The sequence below is a fragment of the Panthera onca genome, chromosome E2 (assembly GCF_046562875.1).
Source record: "Panthera onca isolate mPanOnc1 chromosome E2, mPanOnc1 haplotype 2, whole genome shotgun sequence".
Taxonomy (NCBI): domain Eukaryota; kingdom Metazoa; phylum Chordata; class Mammalia; order Carnivora; family Felidae; genus Panthera; species Panthera onca.
The window spans coordinates 17,315,429-17,340,621 of NC_138353.1; the positions used below are offsets into that span (position 1 = coordinate 17,315,429).

Here is a 25,193-nt window from a genome sequence, read left to right on the forward strand (position 1 = left end):
TGAGATCATGACTGGAGTCGAAATCAAGAGTCGGACACTTAACCGACTGAACCACTCAGGCATCCCCAAAACCTTAAATTTTGATGCATATGCTGTTCTTCTGGAAATGTACAGGACAGGAAAACTGATATTCTAAGATCAGCTTACCTGAAAAAGACATGTTATAAAAAGTATGTGCATGTACCCTTAACTAAAAGTTCTTAAAAATTTCTAAGCTCAAATGATGTTGTAAAATGTTAGAAATGTACAGACAGACCATACAGTGTACGCCATTAACATGTAAAAACAAAGCAGATTTGGATTATGTGATCATTTTTAATTTTAATAAAATAGATAATTTCATATTACATAGAGAGCAAGTCCATCCACTCATCATTGATAAAATTTTAGAAATATTTTCTATAAAAAGTTTAGTACTTGATTGGGAATGAATCCATTAGAACATGATTTCTATAGGTACAGTGTTCCCATCCTCACCCCCATTCTTATTAATTTTGAGAAAATTTAAAAATACAGAAAAGTACAAAAAATAAGACAAGATATCCATATACCACAATCAGAATTATCCAGTATTTTGATATATTTACTTGCAGTCTTTAGTTTTTAAGAGAAATGGATATTTATATATAAAAATGAAACCCCCCCTTTAAACAGTCCCCATCCCATCCCTCCCACACTCATCCCCTTCCCTGCTCCACTCTTCACAAGCAACCACTATCAAGAGTTTGGTCTGTATCCTTCCAATCCATTTCAAAAACATTTTAAAAACATACATACATATATTTATCCATTACCAATACATAGTACTGAATTTTGTGAGTAAAGTTTTAGTTAAAATTTACAAAATGCATTGTAATATATGTTATTCTGCAACTTCATTTTCCCCCTTCAACATGATTTTTGAGATCTTTCTCTGTAATATAGATCTCATTTGCTAAATTTTACAGATATACAGTATTCCATCATAAGTATTTTCCGTTTTGCTCCCAATGGGCATTTAAGGTGTTTCCAACTTATGGCTAACTACAAATCATGCCACAGTAAGCAGACTGGTACATATTTCCTAAGCATAGAAATTCAGAGAATTTTTGAGCTTATTATAAGGAATGTCTCCCTACTCCCAAGGTCATAACCATTTCGGTATACAGCTTATATTCTTGTTCTTATCCTCTTGGTTCTTACCTCTGTTTATAGTTCATGGTCTGTTTTTTCCTTGGAGAACAAATTACCTCCAAATCACTTTTTACATAGTCCCATTATCTTCTCACCTCCTATTGCCATTTCTATCATATTCTAAATTTTAATAGATGCATAGGTGTTTCCAGAATCTCTTCTGTTCTACTAAATCAATACCACAAAAGTCTCTTCCTTGCCAATACTTAAAACTTATTATTTTGATTACATTGGTGAAGATCTCCAGATAAATGCAGACAGCAATAAGAAGCATGTTTGGTGGAAATGCGTCTAAAGTTTCAGCATTACCTAGGCCATCAGCTTTTCCGGGGGCCCAGGATTTTTATCATATAAATGTCTTTCTCTTCAGTATAAATTCCATGGTGTCCAGTAACTTTTTAGCTTTTGTTTTCCTCATTTGTGATATATATTCTTTCAGTATGATCATTTCTGATGTGCTATGAGGTTTAAATTCCTGATGAACACTTTCCAATTTTTATGATATTTACAGGGTTTTTTAATGAGTATGAATTTTCTGGTGTCTAATATGGTGTGACTTCTGGCTAAAAGCTTTCCCACATTCACTACATTGATAAGGCTTCTTACCTGTGTGTATTCTCAGATGCAGAGCAAGGGTTGAGAATTGAGAGAAAGCTTTCCCACATTCATTACAACCATAGGGTTTCTCACCTGTATGGCTTCTCACATGCACAGTAAGAGATGAACTTTGAGAGAAGGCTTTTCCACATACATTGCATTCGTAAGGTTTATCACCTGAATGAATTCTCACATGTACGATAAGTGATGTTCTTTGAGAGAAGGCTTTTCCACATTCATTACATTCATAGGGTTTCTCTCCAGTGTGAATGTTTTGATGTTTTATGAGGTACTTCTTCTGGCCAAAAGCTGTTCCACATTCATTACATTTAAAGGGTTTCTCCCCAATATGAATTTTCTCATGCTCGGTAAGGTTAGATTTGCCACTGAAGGTTTTTCCACATTCCTTACATACAAAAGGCTTCTCTCCTGTGTGAGTTCTCTGGTGTCTGATGAGGTTTGACTTCTGAATGAAAGCTTTCCCACAATCCTTACACTCAAAAGGTTTCTCTCCAGTGTGAATTTTCTGATGGGTGAGAAGGTTTTCCTTCTGGCTGAAGGATTTTCCACACTCATTACATTCAAAAAGCTTCTCTCCGGTATGGGTGTTCTGATGTTTAATAACATATTGCTTCTGGCTAAAGGCTTTTCCACATTCGTTACATTCAAAAGGTTTCTCTCTATTATGAAAATGTTCATGCTCAGTAAGATTTGATTTGTGGCTGAAGACTTTCCCACATACCTTACAGGCAAAGGGGTTTTCCCCACTACAAATTTTCTGCTGACTGAGGTGTGACATCTGAATGGAAGCTTTCCCACATTCACAAGGTTTCTCTCCAGTATGAATTTTTTTGATGAATTAGGGTTTACTTTTGGCTGAAGGAATTTCCATATTTCTTACATTTGTAAGGATTCTCTGTGTATGACCTTTCAAATATAGAGGAAGGGATAAAGTTTGAGAGAAGACTATATCATACTCAGTACATTTAAAAGCTTTCTGTCCAAATTTTCTAATGATCAACGAAGTTTTGTTATATTCACTGGTTTCTCTCCAGTAAAAAATTTTCTTCTGCTCAGAGATCTATCATCTAGCTAAAGGCTCTTCAGTATTCCTTAGAACAGGGTTTCCCTTAAGCCTGACTTCTACATTTAATGAGGTGTGACATGTGAGTGAAAGTTTTGCCACATTCAGTAATTTCATAGGGTTTTTCTATGGAGTTCAAATGGTTTTAACTGAAGACATTTCCACACTGATTTACATTTAAAGGGGGTTATTAGCATAAGGAGCAAGCAGAGGCAGGATTTCCTAGTTAAATTAATGATTCTCCCCTACACAACTTCCCTCACAATTAAGTCTAAATTTTGTTTCACACTCTTTCCAGGTAAGTTGAAAAAGGTGTTTCCTTAAAGATATAAGGTCTGTGATCAGAAGAAGTATCCTTCCAATTTTCTTAGTTCACTGCTTCTTTTCCTCAGTCTGTACTTTACCGGAGATGGATGCAACTTGCCTCCCAAATCTTGTTGCCTCTCTATCTGCTCATCATCTTCTCAGGCTTCTTCTAAAACGGAGTACAAAGAATCATCATTCAATGGAGTTAATGTATAAAATGCTTAGTCCTGTGGCTGCAAATGATAAGCACTCAATAATGTTAGCTTTACGTTATCATTATTTATAAATTTTCCCATTACTAGTAATAAAATTATGGATTGTGCTGTGGGATGAACTTTGGAAGCCCATCTCACAGTAAGAAAAAAGCCTCATGACCAATGTCACCAAGTAACTTTTGAGAAGAAAACCTTTGTGGAGGTATCTTCATAGAAAATTAACGTTCAAAGTAACACACAAAGCTTAAGGATTACTCTTGAAAAATAATCTTTCCCATTAATTAGCTCAGCAAATTGAATGTCACAAACAATGAAGGATTAACAAGTAGGATAAAAAGATGACATAAAATTGAGAAAGTCTCCCAGGATACCTAAGAAAAGGGAAGGAATTAACCAATAACTGCTTCCTTCCAAAATCTCATTAAACAGACAAGGGTACAAGCTCACAAGAAAAAAAGGTATGATCAGAGACATCAGTATACACAGACATCAACAAATTTTCCAATAACAAAAGCACATAGAAAATTTTCAACGCAGCAGAGCTGAGGAAGTTCAAGTATGTAAAGGTGCTGCAGAAGAAGATGCCAATGTCAAGTAAGCCAATTTATGCCACAAAATATCAGAAAGACTCAGGAAATGGAGGGAATCAAGTACCTCAAAAGAAGGAATAAAGGATGGTAGCTGAAAAAAAGATCATGTAAGTTGCCATTGGAGCACTACTTTTCCTGTCAGGAAGACAAAGGACCACTCCTTTGTATGAATGGAAATTATTTGATGCAGAAATTTATTCAGAGAAGCTCCAGAACCCAGGACACCCAGCAAATGAGAGGACAAGGGAAAGGTGCTACACAGAAATCAATGGGATTAAATCTATACATAATATGGTGGAACGTCCCAAGATATTCTGCAGCTAATGCCAAAAAATGCTGTCAACCAGGTAAATATACCAGGAGAACCTGAAAGGCACATGAAAAACCTCAGTAGGATACCCTTCCAAGATGGTTGTCATTTGTAGTCATTTTTTTGTTTGTTTAAGCTAAAACAAAGGACCTGGCCAGCAGGGTTTGTGTAAAGCAGTATAATCATTCAGGGATCCTGGGTCCATAAGGCATTTTACCTTTTTTTTTTTTTTTTTTTAAGATTTTATTTTTAAGTAATCTCTACACCGAATATGAAGCTCAAAGTCACAACCCTAAGATCAAGAGTCGCACGCCCATCAACAAAGCCAGCCAGGCACCTTGTGGCATTTTATTTTTTTTCTTTTATATAGAGTAGTGAATTCTGAATTTTTTTTTAAACATTTATTTTGAGAAACAGAGAGCAGGGGAGGGTAGGGAGAGAGGGAGACAGAATCCAAAGCAGGCTCCAGGCTCTGAGCTGTCAGCACAGAGCCCGACATGGGGCTTAAACTCACAAGCCCTGAGATCATGATCTGAGCCAAAGTCGGATGCTTAACCGACTGAGCCATCCAGAAGCCCAACATTTTTTTTTTTTTTAACTTTTATTTGCATTATTTTATGCAGAATTTACTCCCCAGCCATTAAGTTTTTGTTTCTTCAGTTTCTTCTGGGGTATCTTTTACTTACTTACTTTTTTTTTTTTTAAGTTTATTTATTTTGAGAAAGAGAGAATGAGCAGGTGAAGGGCAGAGAGAGAATCCCAAGCAATGTCAATGTGAGCCTCAATCTCACGAACCATGGGATCACGATCTGAGTAGAAATCAAGAGCTGGATGCTCAACTAACTGAGCCACCTAGACACCCCTAGGATATCTTTTCCTTCTGTGCAACCTCCTCTTCTGGATTAGGAACAATCTGCTCTTTTTCAGTAGGGATCATCTCAATATGGCAGGGAGAGCTCATACACAGGTTAATCCAACCATGAGCCCTGTAAATTCTATGTTGCATCTTGGGGCTTTGTTCACCTAGATGTGCTAAATGACCAGAGAATCTACATCTAAACCTTTAAGTTCAATATTGTTCTCTGCATTTTTAAGCTTATGTAGTAAAAATTCAGCACTCTTTTTGGGCCACTGACCCTGTGTCAGCCTCACTGCTTGGCCTGGGCACACCTACCAACTCTACCATTGTAGCGACAGAATGACACACATTGCTTCTGCAAAGTGACCTCTTTCAGACACTTGGTGGCTTTTCTGATATGCATACCCTTGATGGCCTCAGCAGTTTCACAGGTGTTCTTAAAGTGAACACAAAGGTTTGAACCTCTTGATTTGCATGATTTTGTAGGGTCTTCTGGGTCAAGTGAATAACAAACCATTTTTGGAGATCACCTCAGGCTGCTTAAGGAACAGTTGCATTTTACTTTTGTTTCACTGAAACCTACAAGATGACTAAAAGCACCCAGGCATTAAAGAGCTTATGATAATCTTAATGAATCAGTCTTAAATATGACTGTACAGCCAATATTCCACACATTTGAGGAACCCCTACTAATAAGACAGATCAACATCAAAAGAAAAAGAAGGGCGCCTGGGTGGCTCAGTTGGTTTAGCATCTGACTCTTGGTCTCGGCTCAAGTCATGATCTCATGGTTTGTGGGATCAAGCCCCACGTCAGGCTCTATGCTGACATTACAGACCCCACTTGGGATTCTCTCTCTCCCTCTCCCCACTCACATTTTTTCTTTCTCTCTCAAATATAAGTAAACTTAAAACATTAAAAAAAGAAGAAGAAAAATAAAGAAAGTTTGAGGAAATAAGGCAAGGCACAGCACACAGCAACAAAACCTAAAGCCAATCAGATAGAAGATATTTTATCAGTGAAACAATAACAAGGTTCTGTAAGCAAGAAACAAAAAGTTCCTTTTATCTTAAGATGGAGAGTGGGAAGGTAGATTGTATTATTCACTAATAACAGGGTCATCTTAATGCAGAAGGATTATGTTGCTTCACCCTAGTAAACTCAAGCATGGCCACCTACCTTGTTTGGCCAATGAAATATAAGCACAATGGTAAGTATTTCCTGGTAGAAGCTTTAAGAAGACAAATTTGGGGGCATCTGGCTGGTTCAGTCAGTGGGTATGCAACTCCTGATCTCTGGGTTGTGAGTTCGAGCCCCACGTTGTGTGTAGAGATTACTTAAAAATAATCTTAAAAAAAAAAAAAAAGATGACAAAATCAATGTCTTAAAAAAAAAAAAAAAAAGATGACAAACTCAATGCCAGTTACTCAAAAAATTAAAAACAGAACCGTATGATCCAGCAATTTCACTTCTGGGAATATCTCCAAAAATGAAAACACTAAGACAAAAATATGCCCTCCCATGTTCACTGCAGCATTATTTACAATACCTGAGATATGGAAACAATCTAAATGTCCATCAATAGATGAACAAATAGACAAATATGGTACCTATATACAATGGAGTATTATTCAGCCATAAAAAAAAAAAAATAGAATGAAGTCTTGCCATTTGCAACAGCCTGGATGGAACTTGAGGGCATTATGGTAAGTGAAAGAAGTCAGTCAGAGAAAGACAAATAATGTATGATCTCATTTATATGTGGATTCTTAAACAAACCAACAAACAACAAAACAAGATCATAGACAGAGAATAGACTGATGGTTGCCAGAGATGGGGTGGGCAAAATAGGTGAAAAAGGTCAAAAGTACAATTTTCAGTTATAAAGTAAGTCATGAGAATGTAATGTACAGCATGGGAACTACTGTATGGCTTAAACTTACTCTGATGGTCATTTCATAGTATATACGAATATCAAATTATCGTTATACACCTAAAACTAATATAATGTATGCCAATTACACTTTAAGAAATTTTTTTTAAAAAGACAAATTCAGAGCGTAAACCAAGGCAATATATTAGCTGAGTGAAGTAAGTTCCAGAAAAAAAAAAAAGGAGAAAACTGATTAGAGGGAAACATTAAAAAAAACAACAAAAAAACTTCCTCTCTTCTAAGTCATGAATCTCTAGACTTAAAGGGCACACTTATGGGCGCTTGGGTGGCTCAGTCGGTTAAACGTCCAACTTTGGCTCAGGTCATGATCTCACAGTTTGTGGGTTCGAGCCCCGTGTCAGGCTCTGTGCATACAGCTCAGAGCCTGGAGCCTGCTTCAGATTCTGTGTCTCCCTCTCTCTGCCCCTCCCTCGCTCTCTCTCTCTCTCTCTCTCTCTTGAAAATAAACATTAAAAAAAATTTTTTTAAGTAAATAAAAAATAAAGGACACACGTAGTATCTTGCATGATGAATAATAAAAGATGCATATACCTAGACATAGCACCAAGACTTTTCAAAAGAAAAAGGGAACATAAATTAAAAGAAACCAAACTACAATATATAGGTACACATATCACCCAACTACACACACATATATTATCACCCAAAGGAACACGAATAGAACGGCACCAAATATCTCAACAGAAACACAAGAAGCTACAAGACAAAATTCTGAAGGAAAATTCTAAGCTTAGTCTACCAATCTAAAGGGGAAAAGGCATTTTTTCAGATATGCAAATGTTAAAAAATTTTACCTCAATGCACCTTTCCTGAGGATCTTACTAGATGTGCTCCACTAAAAGTACACACAGAAGGCAATAGATACAGAATCCATAAAAGAGGGGTTATAATACGGGAAAAACAATGAAAAAAGGTCTTTGATAATGGTGACGAAAAACAAGATAAGAGCTATCAGGTCAAAGTACAGCCAGTTCAGCCTCGAGAAGGACAAAAATTCTACAAGTAAATCTCCATGGGAAAAAAATGGAAAGAAATTTCTCCATGCATTTGGCCATGTGGAAACTAGGTTTTAGAAGGCTTTTTAACTATTCTAAGGTCTCCAAAAGAGTCTGTGCTAAGTACAGAAAACCAAGCAAACAAAAGTATGACAAATATAAATTCCATGAAAAGAAACAAAGTATAATGATAAAAAACATTCTATACATGTGCACATATACTTCTGCTGTACATGAAAGGATGATAGTGGTCTCAGGATGATGTCTTTAAAAAAAATTTTTTAATGTTTATTTATATTTGAGAGAGAGTGAGACAGTGCACAGGCAGGGGAGGGGCAGAGAGATGTAGACAGAATATGAAGCAGGCTCCAGGCTCCAAGCTGTCAGCACAGAGCCCAGCACGGGGCTTGACCTGAGCCAAAGTCAGACACTTAATTGACTGAGCCACCCAGGCGCCCCTGAAGGTGATGTCTTAAAGTTATTTAAGTTATGAGTAAACTAGGCACTTGTTTCATGGAGCACCATTTTTACTTTATTTCACGGGGCACTTTTTTCATAGAGCACCATTAATTAACTTTAATAAATTAATGACTGCCTTACAAATTACGGTTATTCAGACTTGGGTATTATTCAGCAGGTACTTTCTTGAGACAGAACCAATTGAGACAACCATTTCAAGGAAAACAACTGACAGCACAACAAAATTTGAATTTTCAACCAAAATGAGAAATTTGTAAAGCCTGGGTGGCTCAGTCAGTTAAGCGTCTGATTTCAGCTCGGGTCATGATCTTACTGTTTGTGAATTCGAGCCCTGCATCGGGCTCTCTGCTGTCAGCACAGAGCCTGCTTTGGATCCTCTGTCCTCCCCTCTCTGCCTGTCTCCCCTGTTCCTACTCTCTCTCTCTCTCTCTCAAAAATAAACATTTTTTTCATTAGAATTTTGGAAAACCTGCATTCTCCACCATGAGATCGATAGCTTCCCAATATTTAAAAGACTTTTCTAATGAAACTGGTGGTGATGTTAACAAATATGTTTTGATATTATATGGTGAGACACCATATATCAAATATTCGATAAGATAATATCAAATATTTCAAAGATCTGTATAACTCAATTGACAAATGCATGATGTTACAGAAGTCATGCAAGGGTAAGAGATCCACTCAAATTTTAACACAGACCAAAAGACTATCTAAGAGAACAAAAAAATATAGAGTTTCAAATTCCATATTGTAGCTAATCTTGAAAAATTATTTGTCACATATTGGCATAGTACCAAAGAATATCCACAATTATTTGAAAAGATGCCTACTGAAGTATTTCTTCCTTTCTAACTTCATTTGTGTGAAGCCACAATCCTGTTGTACACTTTAACCAAAATAACATGTTATAAGAGCAGAAATGAGAATCTAGCTATCTTCTATAAACCAGACATTAAAGATACTTACAGATATGAAAAACATCTGTCACTCTTCTCACTCAACTTTTTTCACTTTGGAAAATTATTTTTATTAAGAAATATAATTTAGGTTTATATGTAATGAGATTATTTTTAAATAAATACATTTTTTTAAAGCTTCTCAATTTTACTGTTTTTTTAAATGTTTATTTTTGAGAGAGAGAGAGAGACAGAGCATGAATGAGGGAGGGGCAGAAAGAGAGAGAGAGACATAGAATCTGAAGCAGGCTTCAGGCTCTGAGCTGTGAGCACAGAGCCCAACACAGGGCTCAAACTCATGAGCCCGGAAACATGACCTGAGCCAAAGTCGGGCACTTAACCAGCTTTGCCTCCCAATTTTACTTTTAAATAAGGTAAATATCACTAAAATCTTCATAAACCATAAGGTCCTCAAGTCTATTTATTATTCCAATTGTGGCAAAACTCACATGACATAAAATTTACTACTAACCTTTTTTTTAATTTTTAAAACTGAGGTATAATTGACATAACATTAGGTTCAGATGTACAACATGATTAGATATTTGTATATATTGCAAAATGATCACAATAAGTCTAGTTAACCTCTGTCACCATACACATACATAGATCTTTTTCTTGCTATGAGAACTTTTAAGATTCAGGTGGTCCTCAAGTTGTAAGAGTGTAAAGGTGACTACTAATGGGTAGCAGGATTCCTTCTGTAGGGATGAAAATGTTCTGGAATTAGTAGTGATGACTGTACAACTTACAAATATTACTTAAAACCACTGAATTGTACACTCTGAAAAAGGATGGATTTTGTATTATGTGAATTTTATGTAAATAAGCTGTTATTTTAAAAAAAGTGGAATTTTGAGAACTGCTACTCCAAACATTTCTCGTTACTCATTCGACAAATACCTTTTTCTTTCTGGCCCATTACTAAGCTCTAGGGATAAACAGTACTGACCAAAACTGAAAAAATTTGCTATCCTCATCAAGATTACAATCTAGTGGACAGATAAAGGAGTTGGTTTGTTAAAAAGCTTTAAGTGCTAGGGAGAAAAAAAAAAAAATCAGGGAACAGGGTAGAGTTTCAATTTACAAAAAAAAAAATTTTTTTAATGTTTTATTTATTTTTGAGACACAGAGAGACAGAGCATGAACGGGGGAGGGTCAGAGAGAGAGGGAGACACAGAATAGGAAGCAGGCTTCAGGCTCTGAGCTGTCAGCACAGAGCCCAACACGGGACTCAAATGCACGGACCATGAGATCATGACCTGAGCCGAAGTCGGATGCTCAACTGACTGAGCCACCCAGGCGCCCTGAGTTTCAATTTTAAATAGAATGGCCTCAGGAGCTCTTGGGTGGTTCAATTGGCAGCCAACTTTTAGCTCAGGTCACGATCTCACAGAGTGGAAGGGGCTCTGTGCTGACAGCTCAGAGCCTGGAACCTGCTTCAGATTCTGTGACTCCTTTTTCTGCCCCTCCCCTGCTCACATTCTGTCTGTCTCTCTCTCCCTCTCCCTCTCAAAAAATAAACAAACAAAAAGTATTTTAGAGATCCTGGGGAAATCTAAATATGGACTGATTATTATATAACATTAGGGCATTATGGTTAATCCATCTAAGGAGTAATGATATTTTGGTTATGTAGACAGATAACATTCTTTTTAGAAAATACATAATTTTTTAGAGGTGAAGGGTCATATGTTTCAGCATATGTAAATATGCATACATAGGAATATAGACACACATATACAACAGACATGGCAAAATAATTACTGAATCTACATAGTGGGTATATAAGAGAATGATAAACTCCTCTTTAAAAGTTTTTAATATTTGAAAATATTTATTAAGACAAACTGAAAAAGAATTGATAAATAGTAACAACCCTCCCACAATTCACAGATTTAACAAGTATCTCATATTTAATCAAAACTGGAAACAGAAAGAACATGGGCCTTCCTTTCAACACATTTAAAAACATTTTTTTTAACGTTTATTTATTTTTTGAGAGACAGAGACAGAGTGTGAGCAAGGGAGGGGCAGAGAGAGAGAAGTCACAGAATCCGAAGCAGGCTCCAGGCACCAAGCTGTCAGCACAGATCCTGACATGGGGCTCAAACTCATGAACCGCGAGATCATGACCTGATTAAGTGGACACTTAACTGACTGAGCCACCCAGGCACCCCTCGACACGTTTATAATACAGACTCCAGACATCAAAATATAAAAATATCTAAGAATTTACTCAGGACTTTTGAATTTCCATGAAAATGTGAGATAGGATGGACAAAGGGAAGATCAATAAAAGGGGAACATGTTTAAATGATAAGTAAGACCTGAAGAGGTAAAACATTTCATAATCAAAAGCCAAGATTCAAAGCATTTTATAAAGAGGAGAAAATGTGTTCACATTTACATTTACGGTTAGTTAATATGTCCTCTCTTGATTATATTGAAGTGTATCTTTTTAAAGTCTTGGCTGACCCTATCTCAAGGACCATGAGCAAAGAAACAATCAAGACATTTTATAAAATTGGTTTTAGGTAATATTTGGACCTGAAAATAATGAATTGAAATCTCCAATTTGGGTATTATATTAATGAATTCACTGTCTGACACAAAAAGAATGAAGCAAGTTAGACAGTTGTTTATCCGATAAATAGGTAAAATTACAGTGGGAAAGACAAAAAGGCTGGAGGTGCCAAAATAAAAACTGATACTATAGAGCTACTTCTAACTTCAGAATGAGTCTTCACTGGGATTTAATTTATAAAGAGGAGGAGCCCTGAGGGGCGCCTGGGTGGCTCAGTAGGTTAAGTGTCCAATTCTTGATTTCAGCTCAGGTCATGTGATCTCACAGTGCATGGGGTTGAGCCCCACATGGGGCTCTGCACTGACAGTGGGAAGCCTGTTTGAGTGTCTCTCTCTTACCCTCTCTCTGCCCCTTCCCGGCTCTATCTCTGTCTCAAAATAAACTTTAGGGGCACCTGATGGCTCAGTCGGTTAAGCTTCGGACTCTGGCTCAGGTCATGATCTCACAGTTTGTGAGTTCAAGCCCCACAATTGACTCTCTGCTGCCAGTGCAGAGCCCACTTTGGATCCTCTGTCTTCCTCTCTCTGCCCGCACGTGGGTGCACGCTCTCTCTCTCAAAAATAAAATAAACTTTAAAAAACAAAAAAAGAGAGGAGGAGGAAAAGCAGAATGCTGTGTTCTAGGAGCCACCTCCAGTAAGAGGGAAAAAAAAAAAAGCAAAGACAAGAAAAACACTTAGATAAAGTAGTATCTCAGGTCATCACAGTACCAATCAAGAAGTAGGAGAGAATTCCTACAAGGGTGACTCAAACATGGCATAAATAGATCCTTTCTTCTAAATGGTAAAATAAGAACATTTCTGCCCACTTTTGACATCTGTGAAGGATAAAGAAAAACAGGAAAAAAGGGGGAAACTGCATTGTTGATAAGAGTAGGAAACAGGTATAATTCTAATGTCTTATGAGAAAGGATGTTAGCAGGCAGCTGCCATTGCTGTTTTTAGGAAGAGCTCTCTTGTACAAGAGATACTTATGTATCTCTGAAAACATAAGGAACAGCCTCAAGGGCAAATCATCACCTTGTTTTTAACAGAATCCAGGAACATAGGCTGAATGCAGAAGATTTGGTGGACGCACCAGCATCAAAAAATGGTAGGAAAAGTAGGACTCAGCAGGACAATACAGAGATACCATCAGTGAATAAAGTAGCTTATTAGTACAGCAAAACAGGTCACAACTTTCTATGTCCCTAAATTCCTGACTTGTGTATCTAACTGCCTATATGAATATGGACTTAGATGATTAGAAGACACGTCAAAATCAACAAGAAACCTCTTGATCTGCCAAAATTCCTGAAGTCTTCCTATCTCAGTAAATGTTAACTCATTCTCTTCTAGATAAAACCTTGGGAGTTATCAGTGATTCCTCTTCCTCTTATAACCAACACACTTTATCAGCCAATCCTGTCAGCTCTTTCTTTAAAGTATCTCAAGAATCTGACTTGTCACTAGCTCAACTACTAGTATTTTCCTAGCTAGATTTCTGCAATAGCCTCTGATTAATCTCCTAGCCTTGGCCCCCCTATACCTTATTTTCTCTATACAGCAGCCAAAATATAATTCTGATCTTATTACTCCTCTGCTCAAGACCCTTTGATGGTCTCCCAAATCACTCAAAATAAAAGCCAAAGTCTAAGACTTAGCCTGTTACTTAACCAAACATATTCCTTTTCCCTTTTGCTCACTCTGTGCCAGGTACTCTGCCCTGGTCAATTTCTTGAATAGCAAGCTCCAGCCTCAGTGCTTTTAACACTTTTGATTCTTTCTGGATGAATGCTTTCCCATCAAATACTGCATGCCCCCTTTGCACATTCTCCAGATCTTTTTTTCAAATGTCACCCTCTTAGAGACCTTTCCCTGACCAACAGATTTAAAATTATAATGGCCAACTAGCCTCGTCTATGCTGGTTTTCCTTACTTTAATTTTCTCCAAGCACTCACCACCATCTAATAGAATATATATTTTTACTTATTTACTCACAAGTCTGTCTTCCTCTTCCTTCCTCAGGAACACTTGTGTGTTCAAAAGCATAAGCCTGGAAACGACCTAAATGTCCATAAATAGGAGACAGGTTAAATAAATGTGTTGATAGAGAATCTCTCCCAGAAAAAACAAAACAAAACAAAACTATGGACACAATAGAATACATACCACCATTTGTATGAAAAGGAAAACTAAGGGCTTATATACATATATATTCATATTTACAGCACAGATATATAATACATGCTAGTTTATTCATAGATTACCTCAAGAAGGATACATGTGAAACTCTTAAAAGTAACTGCATCTTTGAAAAAAAACTTAAGACTGAAGGTCAAAGGTAAGAGACGACCTTTCCATTGTATACCCGGATGTTCAAAAATTTTGAAAGCTCATGTATTACATTAAAAACAGACTCATCACATTCATATGCACACATACACACAGCCGAAAAGAAGTGATTTCTAAGGCAACAACTTCTGAAAGAGGTATATGGGGGCAGAAGAAAGGGAGGCGGGAGTTTGTTGATACATAACGGGGGAAGTGGAAAAGAAGACAATAGGAAGCATGACTACAGATGTAAAATATAATTTGGAGGCACTTAACCACTGAAAGAATGAAAGAAGATGGGAAATAAGAAAAAGGAACCTAAATGTCAGACAATACATAAAGACTTAAGACCTATAAAAGACACTGCATGAGGAAAGGAGTCTATACACATTAGGAGGTATGAAACTGAGGGTATCAATGAAAGAGAGATCACAGACGCAGTACAAATAAAGTATGAAGTGCTGACATCCAGAATAGAGATAAGCGGGGCATCTGGCCCTTTAGAATCTAATTAAATAGAGTACTGAAGCAAAAAAAAATGATGACTGTAAATGTAACTCAGGTCTCTAAAGAATTCATACCAAGTAAATACTTAAAGTCTAGGGCCTGTAAGAAAACATCTTAAGAGTATTTCAGAGGTGTCAGTGCTGCCTGAACAACTGTGACCTGCCTTGTCATTCACTCACCTGAACAAATTTCCTTTCCACTTTGTTCTCCACCATCCAGAGTTTGTCTTCTTGTTCCAACAAAGGATCACCTACGGTGTAGTTGGTTTATAACCTGCTATTGGGGAAATGACACAGCACTAGAATATTAATGCTGGGGGCCAAAGTACCATCCTAGAACTCAGCCCTGGGGCCTCCAGGCCTTCTGAATGATGAAAAAGGTGCAGTCTCCAGGGATGCACAAGGAAGCGGCCCTGTGAAAAAGAACAAAGTAATGACCTTTTGCCTTCGAGATTAAAGCGCACACGATTATATAAGCAAAGGGACTAAGACTATTTGAATCCTGAATTTCAAAGCGATACTCATTAAACCATTTCAGTTTCCACACATCCAGAAATGGGACACAAAAGACAGAATTATTTCTCAGAATTTTACTTACAAAGAAAAGCTGTTCACACTTTATATGACTGGTTGCTATTGTTCTGTTGCACCACATTCCCACATGGGCTCCTGAGTGGATTTTAACCACGGCCCTTATTCCTGCATGAATTTAATACTCATCTCTATGACAACAGCAGCGAATGCCTATTAGAACTAAATCATCAGGATACAATATGTAGGAAATTGTTCTTACGCTATTCAAGAATAAAGTTGCAGAAAGTTTTCCTAGAGTCCTAATATTTACTTTGTGTTATAATCTGAGTAAAACCATATATTAGAAATGTCCTATAGATGTTCATCCATTCATTCAAAAAAACATTTTTAAGAACATTAAGACAACTGACAAAATTTGAATATGGACTTTGGATTAAGTAATAGCAATGTGTCTATGTTAAAATTTTCTAATTTTGGTTACTACACCGTGGTTACGAAAAACAATGTCCTTGGTCTTAGCAAATTCTTGCTGAAGTACTTACAAAGGAAGCACGTGTGCAATTTAGTCTCAAATGGTTAAAAAAATTATACACACATATTTTGAGAGAGAAGGACAAATAAAGCAAAAAACTGAAAAGTGAATGGTAAATCTGGGGAGAGTATATGGGACTTTCTGAACTAATCCAACTTTTCTATAGAGTTGAAATCATATTAAAAAAAAAAGCAAAATCCTGAAGCACCTGGGTGGCTCAGTTGGATAAGGAGCCAACTCTTGATGTTGGCTCAGGTCGTGATCTCACAGTTATGGGATCTAGCCCCACATCGAGCTTCACACAGAGCCTGGAGCCCGCTTGGGATTCTCTCTCTCTCTCTCTCTCTCTCTCTCTCTCTCTCTCTCCTCTTCTCCCCCCACTCATGCACTGTCTCTCAAAATAAGTTTAAAAAAAAAAAAAAAAAGGCAGGGGCACCTGGGTGACTTAGTTAAGCGTCAGACTCTTGCTTTCAGCTCAGGTCATGATCTCACGGTTCATGGATTCAAGCCCCGAGTCAGGCTCTGCGCAGACACTGCACAGCTTGCTTAGGATTCTCTCTCCCCCTCTCTCTCTGCCCCTCCCCTGCTCTCTCTCTCAAAATAAACATTTTTTAAAAAGACAAAATCCTAAAAAACGTAAGTTACTACTTACACACATACACACTATTACTATGTATGTTGAAAAGGCTTGGTCACCAATTTGTGCTGGGTTGTGGCAGAGATGGAAGGCTAAGAAAGTGATTTAAACATTAATGTACACAGAGAGAAATAGGAGAAGGTGAGTTGGCTGAAGACAACCTTGCAGGAGAAAGGAGATCAAGTTTGATATTCTGGACATCCAGAGTGTCAGGTTTCTAAGCAACATGCAGGCAGGTATATCCATTAGGCAACTGCACACATACATAAGGAGCTCAGATAGGCTGAGGAAGGAAATGGCAATTTATCAGCTGTCAGAATACCAATGCTGCTGAAGACAGAGGTAGAATGTGACTGTGACTGCTTAGAGAATATACACAGTATATGAAAAAGATAGTCAAGGACAGAATCCTATGAACACCAACAATGGAGGAGGCAAGGAAAGGTTTTCAAAGAGCATGGTAGCTGATTAGTTTTGAGTCGTTCAAGTGCTTCTCCTGAAAACCATACAATATATCAAGAATAATGGGGCTGTAAAACTAGTAGAATCTCTTCACTCCAAATTATATATGTGTAGCCCCAAACACCCAAAATAACAAATATGGTACAGGAACTACAACACCATGGTAGGTACAGCAAAAAAGACTACACAATGGTAAGAAATCTTTGAGAGAAAAGATCTCAGAAATAATTAGCAAATACTCATTCTCAGAATGGCAGTGAGAACTGTTACAACTCAGTCTAACAATGAACAACAAAACCAGGGACCAAAAAACCCCTCGCAATTCCATGTAGAACCAAAAAAGAAGCTTACATAGGAAGTTGCAAAGAAGCCTAGGAAAAACTGGGAATTCTTCAGGGGATTCCAAGAACTTAAAAAGCTCAGAAATCTTCAGCTAGTAATTCTTTACTGAATGAGTAAGGCCTCACCCTAAAGGAAACTGATGAAAGCAAGACCTAGATTAAACAGAAAACGACTGTGGGGAAAGGAGTAAGCTTAAAAAATACTTGGGAGTAGGGCATCCCCAGATTTAGCAACGTCTAAAGGTGAATATATCATCCTAGAAGGCAAGTACTGTGAAGAATTATGGGAAAGAGGCAGATAGAGACAGAAGTTGGCTTCAACCAGGTTAGGGTCATTGAGCCAGAGGAGGTAAGGAACTCCTTTGTTTTTAACACTAAGAGGCAGGTGAGCTCTGAAGCATAAAATGCTCCTATGCTTCCTTTTTCCTGGTACTGGTCTCAGAAAATTTCTCACAAACATAAGTAAACAAAATAATTGTTTGTATCCATATAAGGATACTATAACAAAAAGAGGGAAAACAAACAGCACAATTTCCAACAGTTGAGCAAACTCACCTGAAAAATAACTGCCACAAAGCAATTAAGAAATGAAAACAAAATGAATTTTTCCAAAAGACAAAAACTTTAAAAAGGAAGCAAAGCTGGGCCACCTGGGTGGCTCAGTCAGTTGGGCGTCCGACTCTTGATTTTGGCTCAGGTCATGATCCAGGGTCATGGGATTGAGCCCCATGTTGGGCTACACACTGAGCATGGAGCCCACTTAATATTCTCTATCTCTGCCACTCTCCCCTGCTCACACTCTCTCTAAAATAAAATAAAATAAAATAAAATAAAATAAGCCAACAAAGCTATATAAAGAACACAACAACAAAAACAGACTCTTGGGGTGCCTGGGCGGTTCGGTCGGTTAAGCATTCGACTTCGGCTCAGGTCATGATCTCATGGTTTTTGAGTTCAAATCCCACATCGGGCTCACCACTGTCAGCGCAGAGCCCACTTTGGATTCTGTGCCCCCCCCCCCGGCCCCTCCCATGTGCACTTTCTCTCTCTCAAAAATAAACATTAAAAAAAAAAAAAAACAAAAAAACTCTTAACTATAGAGAACAAAGTGAAGGTTGCTGGGGGGGGGGGGGGGGAGAAGGGGAATGGGTTAAATGGGTGATGGCTATTAAGGTGGGCACTTATTGTGATGAGCACTGGATGTTATATATTAAAGTGGTGAAGTCTGGAATTTAAATAATATCTTGAAATTACAAAAAATTTAAAAAAAGAAAATAACAATTAAAAGAGACACTGAGTAACGAAAAGGTCATTCAAAAGGAGGGAATGAAAAGAAAGCAGAATTAAGAATGGACATCTTGGGGCACCTGGCGGGATCAGTCAGTAGAGTACACAACTCTTGATTTCAGAGTTGTGAGTTTGAGCCCCACATTGGGTGTAGAGATTACTTAAAAATAAAATCTTTAAAGTGCACCTGGGTGGCTCAGTGTCTGACTTCCACTCAGGTCATGATCTCATGGTTCCTGGCTCAGCTCAGAGCCTGGAGCCTACTTCACATTCTGTGTCTCTCTCTCTGTCCCTCCCCCGCTTGTGCTCCCTCTCTCAAAAATAAATGAATAAACATTAAAAAAATAAAATCTTTTAAAAAATAAATGAACAATGTCAAAACAAATTTAACTTGAAAATTACAACTCGTTCAACATAGGGCTAACCTATCTAATGTACAGCTACTAGAAGAAAATGGGACCCCCACAGAAAAATGAGGAAAAGGATATGAACAGACACTTCCCAGAAAAATACATGAAACCCTTATTAAGCATATGGAAGATATTCAGCCTCCCTCATAAAGGATATAATAAGACCTATACTGAGATACCAATTTTCAGTTAGGCCTTTGGCAAAAAGTATTCAACACTACACTCCAATGGTAAGGTTCTAGCAGACAAGGTGCTCTTGTACATTGCTAGTGGCAGTGTAAATACCTAGCTATATGGTATTCCACTTAACAGCAATCTAGTTTAGAGATACTCCTGCATTAAGTACAAAATGACACAGCAAAATTATTCATTATTGCAGTTAGTAACAGCAAAAGATTGAAAACAACCCAAATGTTGAACAGATGTCCAACAACTGAATTAACCATGGTAAATACACAAATGGTATCTTATTTATATAGCAGTTAAAATGAAAAAACAAAAACACAAAGAAACCACGTGATTAAGAAAGATCTCCAAGACATGTGGTTAAGTGAGGAGTAAGATGCATATAGTATGCTATCTTTTATGAAAGGAGGGTGAGGGTAGGAGGGAACTAGTGGCTCAACAAACAAAAAATCCACTTAAAGGATAAACAAGAAACTATACTTGAATGAGACAAAGAAGAATGTGATGGGGGAGGGCAGAATAGATGAGGTATCTCTGTGAGATTTATTTTTTTGTTGAATCACAGAAACACATTAGTTTCTTTTTATTTTTAGTTTTTATTTATTTAAGATTTTAAAAAAATGTAATCTCTACACCCAGAGTAGGGTTCATACTCACAATTCCAAGATCAAGGGTCACATGCTCTACTGAGCCAGCCAGGTAGTTACTGGCTTTAGCCATTAGTTACTTTTTAAAATAAATCCATTTTTTAAAAGGCAGTCCCTGGGGGTGCCTGGGTGGCTCAGTGGGTTAAACATCCGACTTTATTTAGCTCGGGTCATAATCTCACGGTTCCTGAGTTCGAGCCCCATGTTGGGCTCTGTGCTGACAGGGCAGAACCTGGAGCCTGCTTCAAGTTCTGTGTCTCCCTCTCTCTGCCCCTCCCCTGCTCGCACTGTCTCTCTCTCTCAAAAATGAATAAACATTAAAAAAAAATTAAACTTAAAAAAATAAATAAAAAGCAGTCCCTGAACAGGAAGGCAAATTGAAACAAATGAACCCAACTATACATTAACTTGGTAAAATAGTTCCTCAAAGAATTTATTTCAAAAGGCTTTAGAACAAAAAAGTAACTATACATCTTTAGTGGAATACAGTCTAGGGACAAAAATAGCTACAAAGAAATTTTTCATGTGATGAAGTATGTTGTTCATGGTTACTACTACTACCAGTAATGTTATTTTGAAACCATGTTTCTTATACTGCAAGATAAAACAAAGAAAATAAGAAATTATGTTAACATGTTTCAAAATTTTTATTATACAATACAATTAGGAGCTAATTATTAGGTAAAAATATCATACAATTTAACTTGAATTAGAAACTTATACAAACCTGTATTTTTAAAAATGGATTTTCTAGCTCTATCACTGAAATGCCTTGGAACATTACCCCTGCAGAAATGAGAACATCTCTGATACCATCCTCTAATAAAGGGAACCAGAGCTCCTTGTGAGAAATGGCCAATTCCAAATGTAACAGGGAAGGTACAAAGTGGGCTTGGAGTGCATAAAAGTTTCAAAGTTAAACAGCAACAAGTCAAAATGAACCAGCAGGAGCTTGGAGGACCGCCCATCAGCTAAAACTGTGGTAATAGGAGTATCAGAAAGAAAATTCGTTGCAGTTACTAGAACACTTTGTAATGATGCTTAAAGGTCAGAAAAATTTGAAACAATTTGAGGTCAGCAAATAAATGGAAAAGAAATTTAAAAAAACTAGAAAATCAGGGGCGCCTGGGTGGCGCAGTCGGTTAAGCGTCCGACTTCAGCCAGGTCACGATCTTGCGGCCTTGAGTTCGAGCCCCGCGTCAGGCTCTGGGCTGATGGCTCGGAGCCTGGAGCCTGTTTCCGATTCTGTGTCTCCCTCTCTCTCTGCCCCTCCCCCGTTCATGCTCTGTCTCTCTCTGTCCCAAAAATAAATAAAAAACGTTGAAAAAAAAATTAAAAAAAAAAAAACAAAAAAACTAGAAAATCATCACTTTTCAACCCCTGAAGAAACTGATTTAACCAAGGATTATTTATCAGAGTAAAACCTATCTACTAAATTGATGGGAAATGAACATTAGTATGGTACCAAAGTAAATCCATACAGATTACATTTTGGGGAAAATGCAATCACTAATGATGGACCAGTCGTCATATCCTATGTCTCTCCTGATGTTATGCAATTTGAAGATCATCTCTGATACACTCTGGCCAAAAATGTCACAATTGCGATTTTTAATAAATATCATCAGAGGTTCTGAATTAGAACCATGAGAAAGTAACCATCACAGAAATCAAAGAACATTCTCATGAAAAAGATAATGATGGTTTTCTACAGATGAATATAACTTGAACACAGAAATCTAACTTCTTCATTCCAGTTATAAATTGAAATGTTAAAAAAAAAAAAAAGTTTAAACACGGAAATAGGGGCTCCCAGGTAGCTCAGTCAGTTAAGCGGTCGACTTTGGTTCAGGTCATGATCTCTAAATTCGTGAGTTCCAGCCAAGGTGATAGGGAGCCTGGAGCCTGCATCAGATTCTGTCTCCCTCTCTCTCTCTCTCAAAAATAAACATTAAAAAAATAAAACAGGGGCACCTGAGTGGCTCAGTAGGTTAAGGATCCAACTTCGGTCATGATCTCACAGTTCTTGAGTTCCAGCCCCTATCGAGCTGTCTGCCGTCAGCACAGATCACAGGGGATCCTCTGTCCCTCTCTCTCCGTGCCCCTCCCCCACACTCTTTCGCATGAGCTCTCACTCTCAAAAATAAACATTTAAAAAATAAAGGGCCCCTGGGGTGCCTCAGTCAGTTTGAGCGTCCGACTTCAGCTCGTGCCTCGTGGGTTCAGGTTCGACTCAGGCCCCATGTTGGGTTCTGTGCTGACAGCTCAGAGCCTGGAGCCTGCTTCGATTTTATGTCTCCTTCTCCCTCTGCCCCTCTCCCACTTGCAGTGGTGTGTCTCTCTCAAAAATGAATAAACATTAAAAAAATTTTTTTAAATAAAATTAACATGGAAATAAAAAAAGAACATCTATATATCTGAATCTTTAAGAAATTCCTACCAGAAATAGTACAAGTGGCTGTACTATTTCTAAGGAACTATTATTTTGCGGATAGTAATAATACTGCTATTTAACCCTTAGCCATTGCTTACTACACACCAGGCACTCAGAACTCCTCAATCTGCACAACCAACCACCCTGTGAATCAGATACTATCATTTTTCTCTATATTATCAAATGACAAACAGGCACAGGCTTAAGTAAACCGAGGTGCAAAGTGGCACAGGAAAGAACTAACAGTCTGGCTCTACAGCCTATGTCCTCCTTTAAAGGAAAAAAAAAAGAAAGACTTTAACTTTTAAATACTAAACTCATATACTTAGAAAACAAACATAAAAGGGTATTTGCCCTTGCCCCACCTATCCCAGTACAGAGATAGCCATTTATTAGTTTCTTGTGTATCTTTTGAGTTTTCTAATGGAAACAAATACAAATATATATTCTTATTTCTGCCCCTTCTTACTTCAAATGAAGCATACCATACATCAGGCATCTTAGTTACTTCAGTGTCAGTATACAGAAAGCTTCCTCCTTATTCTTTCGTATACCTGTGTATTATTCTATTGTATAGGTGGATCTAATTTTTCAAACCAATCTCTTAGTGATGGCTCGCTCATCTTTTCCTATACCAAACACTGCAGCAATGAGCAAGATTGTAGCCGTATCATTTTAAGCTAATGCAGGTATGTATACTTGTAGGATTAATTTCCAGATGTGAAATAGACACGTCAAAAAGAAAATACATTTGTAGTTAGTATAGATGTTGCCGAATTTCCCTTCATCGGCCTGCTTCATGCTAACACCAACACGATTTTAATTTCTGAGGATTTAGATCTTAAAATACATTACCATTAGATGGATGGATTTTGAGAGTATAATGCTAAGCCAAATAAGTCAGAGAAAGACAAATACCATATGATTTCACTTATCTGTGGAATTTAAGAAACAAAACAAAGGAACAAAGGGGAAAAAAAAAGAGACAAACCAAAAAACAGATTCTTAACTATAGAGAACAAACAGATGGTTACCAGAGGGGAGGTGGGTGGGTGGGGGATGGGTGAAATAACTGAAAGGGATTAAGAGTACACTTATCTTGATGAGCACTGAGTAATACGCAGAATTACTGAATCACTATATTGTACACCTGAAACATGTAACACTGTATGTTAACTATACTGGAATTAAAAAATAAAAATACATTAGCACTGGACTCCTGCCTCCCCACACCCTGCTTTTCTTTTTCAGAGTTTTACTCTCTATTCTACTTTATTTTTCCACGTGAAGTACAGAATCAGCTTATCTAGTTCTCCCCCACCCCCCAAAAAGCCATAGATACTATTATTAGGATCACACTGAATTAATACATTCACTTCAATCTACACACGCTTCTTTAGGACATCTTCCTGTTGAAACACACGACGTATCTATTAAATAACATCTCATGTTATGCCTCTTAGCACTTTTTAGAGTTCTAATAGCTTTGCACATTATTTCTCAATTTTTTTATTGCTATTGTAAATAGTTTTCTTCTATTAGGTCTTCTAACTGGCTGTTGTCTATTTGAATACTATCGATTTGTAGATATTAAATTGGTGCCCAATAACTTTAAATCTCATTTATTATTACGCTAAGGAGGACCGTGGGGATTCCTTAGAAAAAGCATCTTTGCAGATCGAATTGTCTTTATTTCTTTACAGAATCCACTCAATCTGGGAACACCTCGATTCATTTAGGAGTTAGGACACTTCGAATCTAGGTCAGACTAACGGATAAACATTGCAACAACTAAATTTTCCTCAAAGAATGAGGATAACTGTGGCTAGCCTAGAACTCCAAACCCTTGACTCTAATCCTAGGCTTTCTGTATCATACGACACTGCTGCTCAAAGTGTAACGTCGATATTTAGTCTAGTACTTAATAGTAGCCCTATTAAAATAACCTGAAGATCAGAGGATTTGAGATCGCCTGCAGCTCCCTCACAACAAAAAGTGCCTTTGAAATATTCTTGTTTGCTTAAAAAATAAGAAATCACGGTGATCTACATTCTGCTCCAATTAAAAGTAAATGCCTTTTTATGTAAAAACTCACTTTTAATTTACCACTTAGTTTTTTTCCCCCTTTAAACATTCAAATAAACATACTCCGCGAAGATGGCACCGTATTTACCAGCACTTTCGACAAGGGAAGTGCGACTCAGTATTACCTCAATGTTGGTCTATATCTCCCCCTCAGATGCAGCCATATACAATCCTGCACCCACAGTTTCTCAATAATCCCAACATCCAGTCAAACTTGCGGACAAACTCAGGGTCACACACGCTCGAACCCTCCTCAGAGACCCCCACCCCCACCCCACATGTAGGCCAGAAGCTCTAAAACCCACTCCCCATCCCCGCGCCGCGCCCCAATAGATTCAGAAACCTCCCCTTCAACCTCCCCGACCCGACCGGCCCAAGACGCCCACATCCCACCTCCTACTTTCGCGCCACGTGGACCCAGGGGCCGGACTGACCCGCGGACAAAGACCAAAATGTCCACTCGGCGCGCTGCGCCTGCGCACTCCGATGGCGAGCAAGAGCTCCCAGAAGTCTCCGCGACGCGGCCCACACGGTCACCGCGGCCTGGCCCAGGCTGGTATTTGATTACCTTCTGTTAACAGCAAGGCCGCTTTTCCGGCCTTGAACTACATTTCCCTTAAGGCTTTGCTGGTCAGCACTCTGTCCCACATGAACTTGGCTGCCTTTTCCTGTGATTATGGGGTTCGCGGGGTGAGTCGTCCCGCTTTGGAA

At 37.9% G+C, this 25,193-nt stretch overlaps 1 protein-coding gene across 8 annotated transcripts; it reads right to left on the minus strand.

Annotated features, from left to right (window-relative positions):
* Positions 1–295: 295 nt before the first annotated feature.
* Positions 296–25,163, minus strand: ZNF146 (zinc finger protein 146). 8 transcript variants are annotated; one of them, XM_078439077.2, is made up of 4 exons: positions 25,051–25,163; positions 15,108–15,340; positions 14,089–14,154; positions 296–3,329 (listed from the first exon to the last, which is right to left on the minus strand). In XM_078439077.2, exon 4 carries the CDS (start codon positions 2,567–2,569, stop codon positions 1,691–1,693), a length of 879 nt encoding a protein of 292 aa, XP_078295203.1. In that variant the 5' UTR covers positions 2,570–3,329; positions 14,089–14,154; positions 15,108–15,340; positions 25,051–25,163; the 3' UTR covers positions 296–1,690. The 8 variants fall into 8 exon arrangements, 7 of the variants coding, with proteins under 7 accessions (XP_078295203.1, XP_078295206.1, XP_078295205.1 ...); XM_078439080.2 differs by lacking the exon at positions 25,051–25,163 and adding an exon at positions 24,917–25,022; XM_078439079.2 differs by lacking the exon at positions 25,051–25,163 and adding an exon at positions 24,883–24,987.
* Positions 25,164–25,193: the final 30 nt, after the last annotated feature.

Excerpts from the sequence above, each read along its gene's own strand:
- ZNF146 (XM_078439077.2), bottom strand. The coding sequence starts at position 2,569 with ATGTCACACCTCAGTCAGCAGAAAATTTGTAGTGGGGAAAACCCCTTT.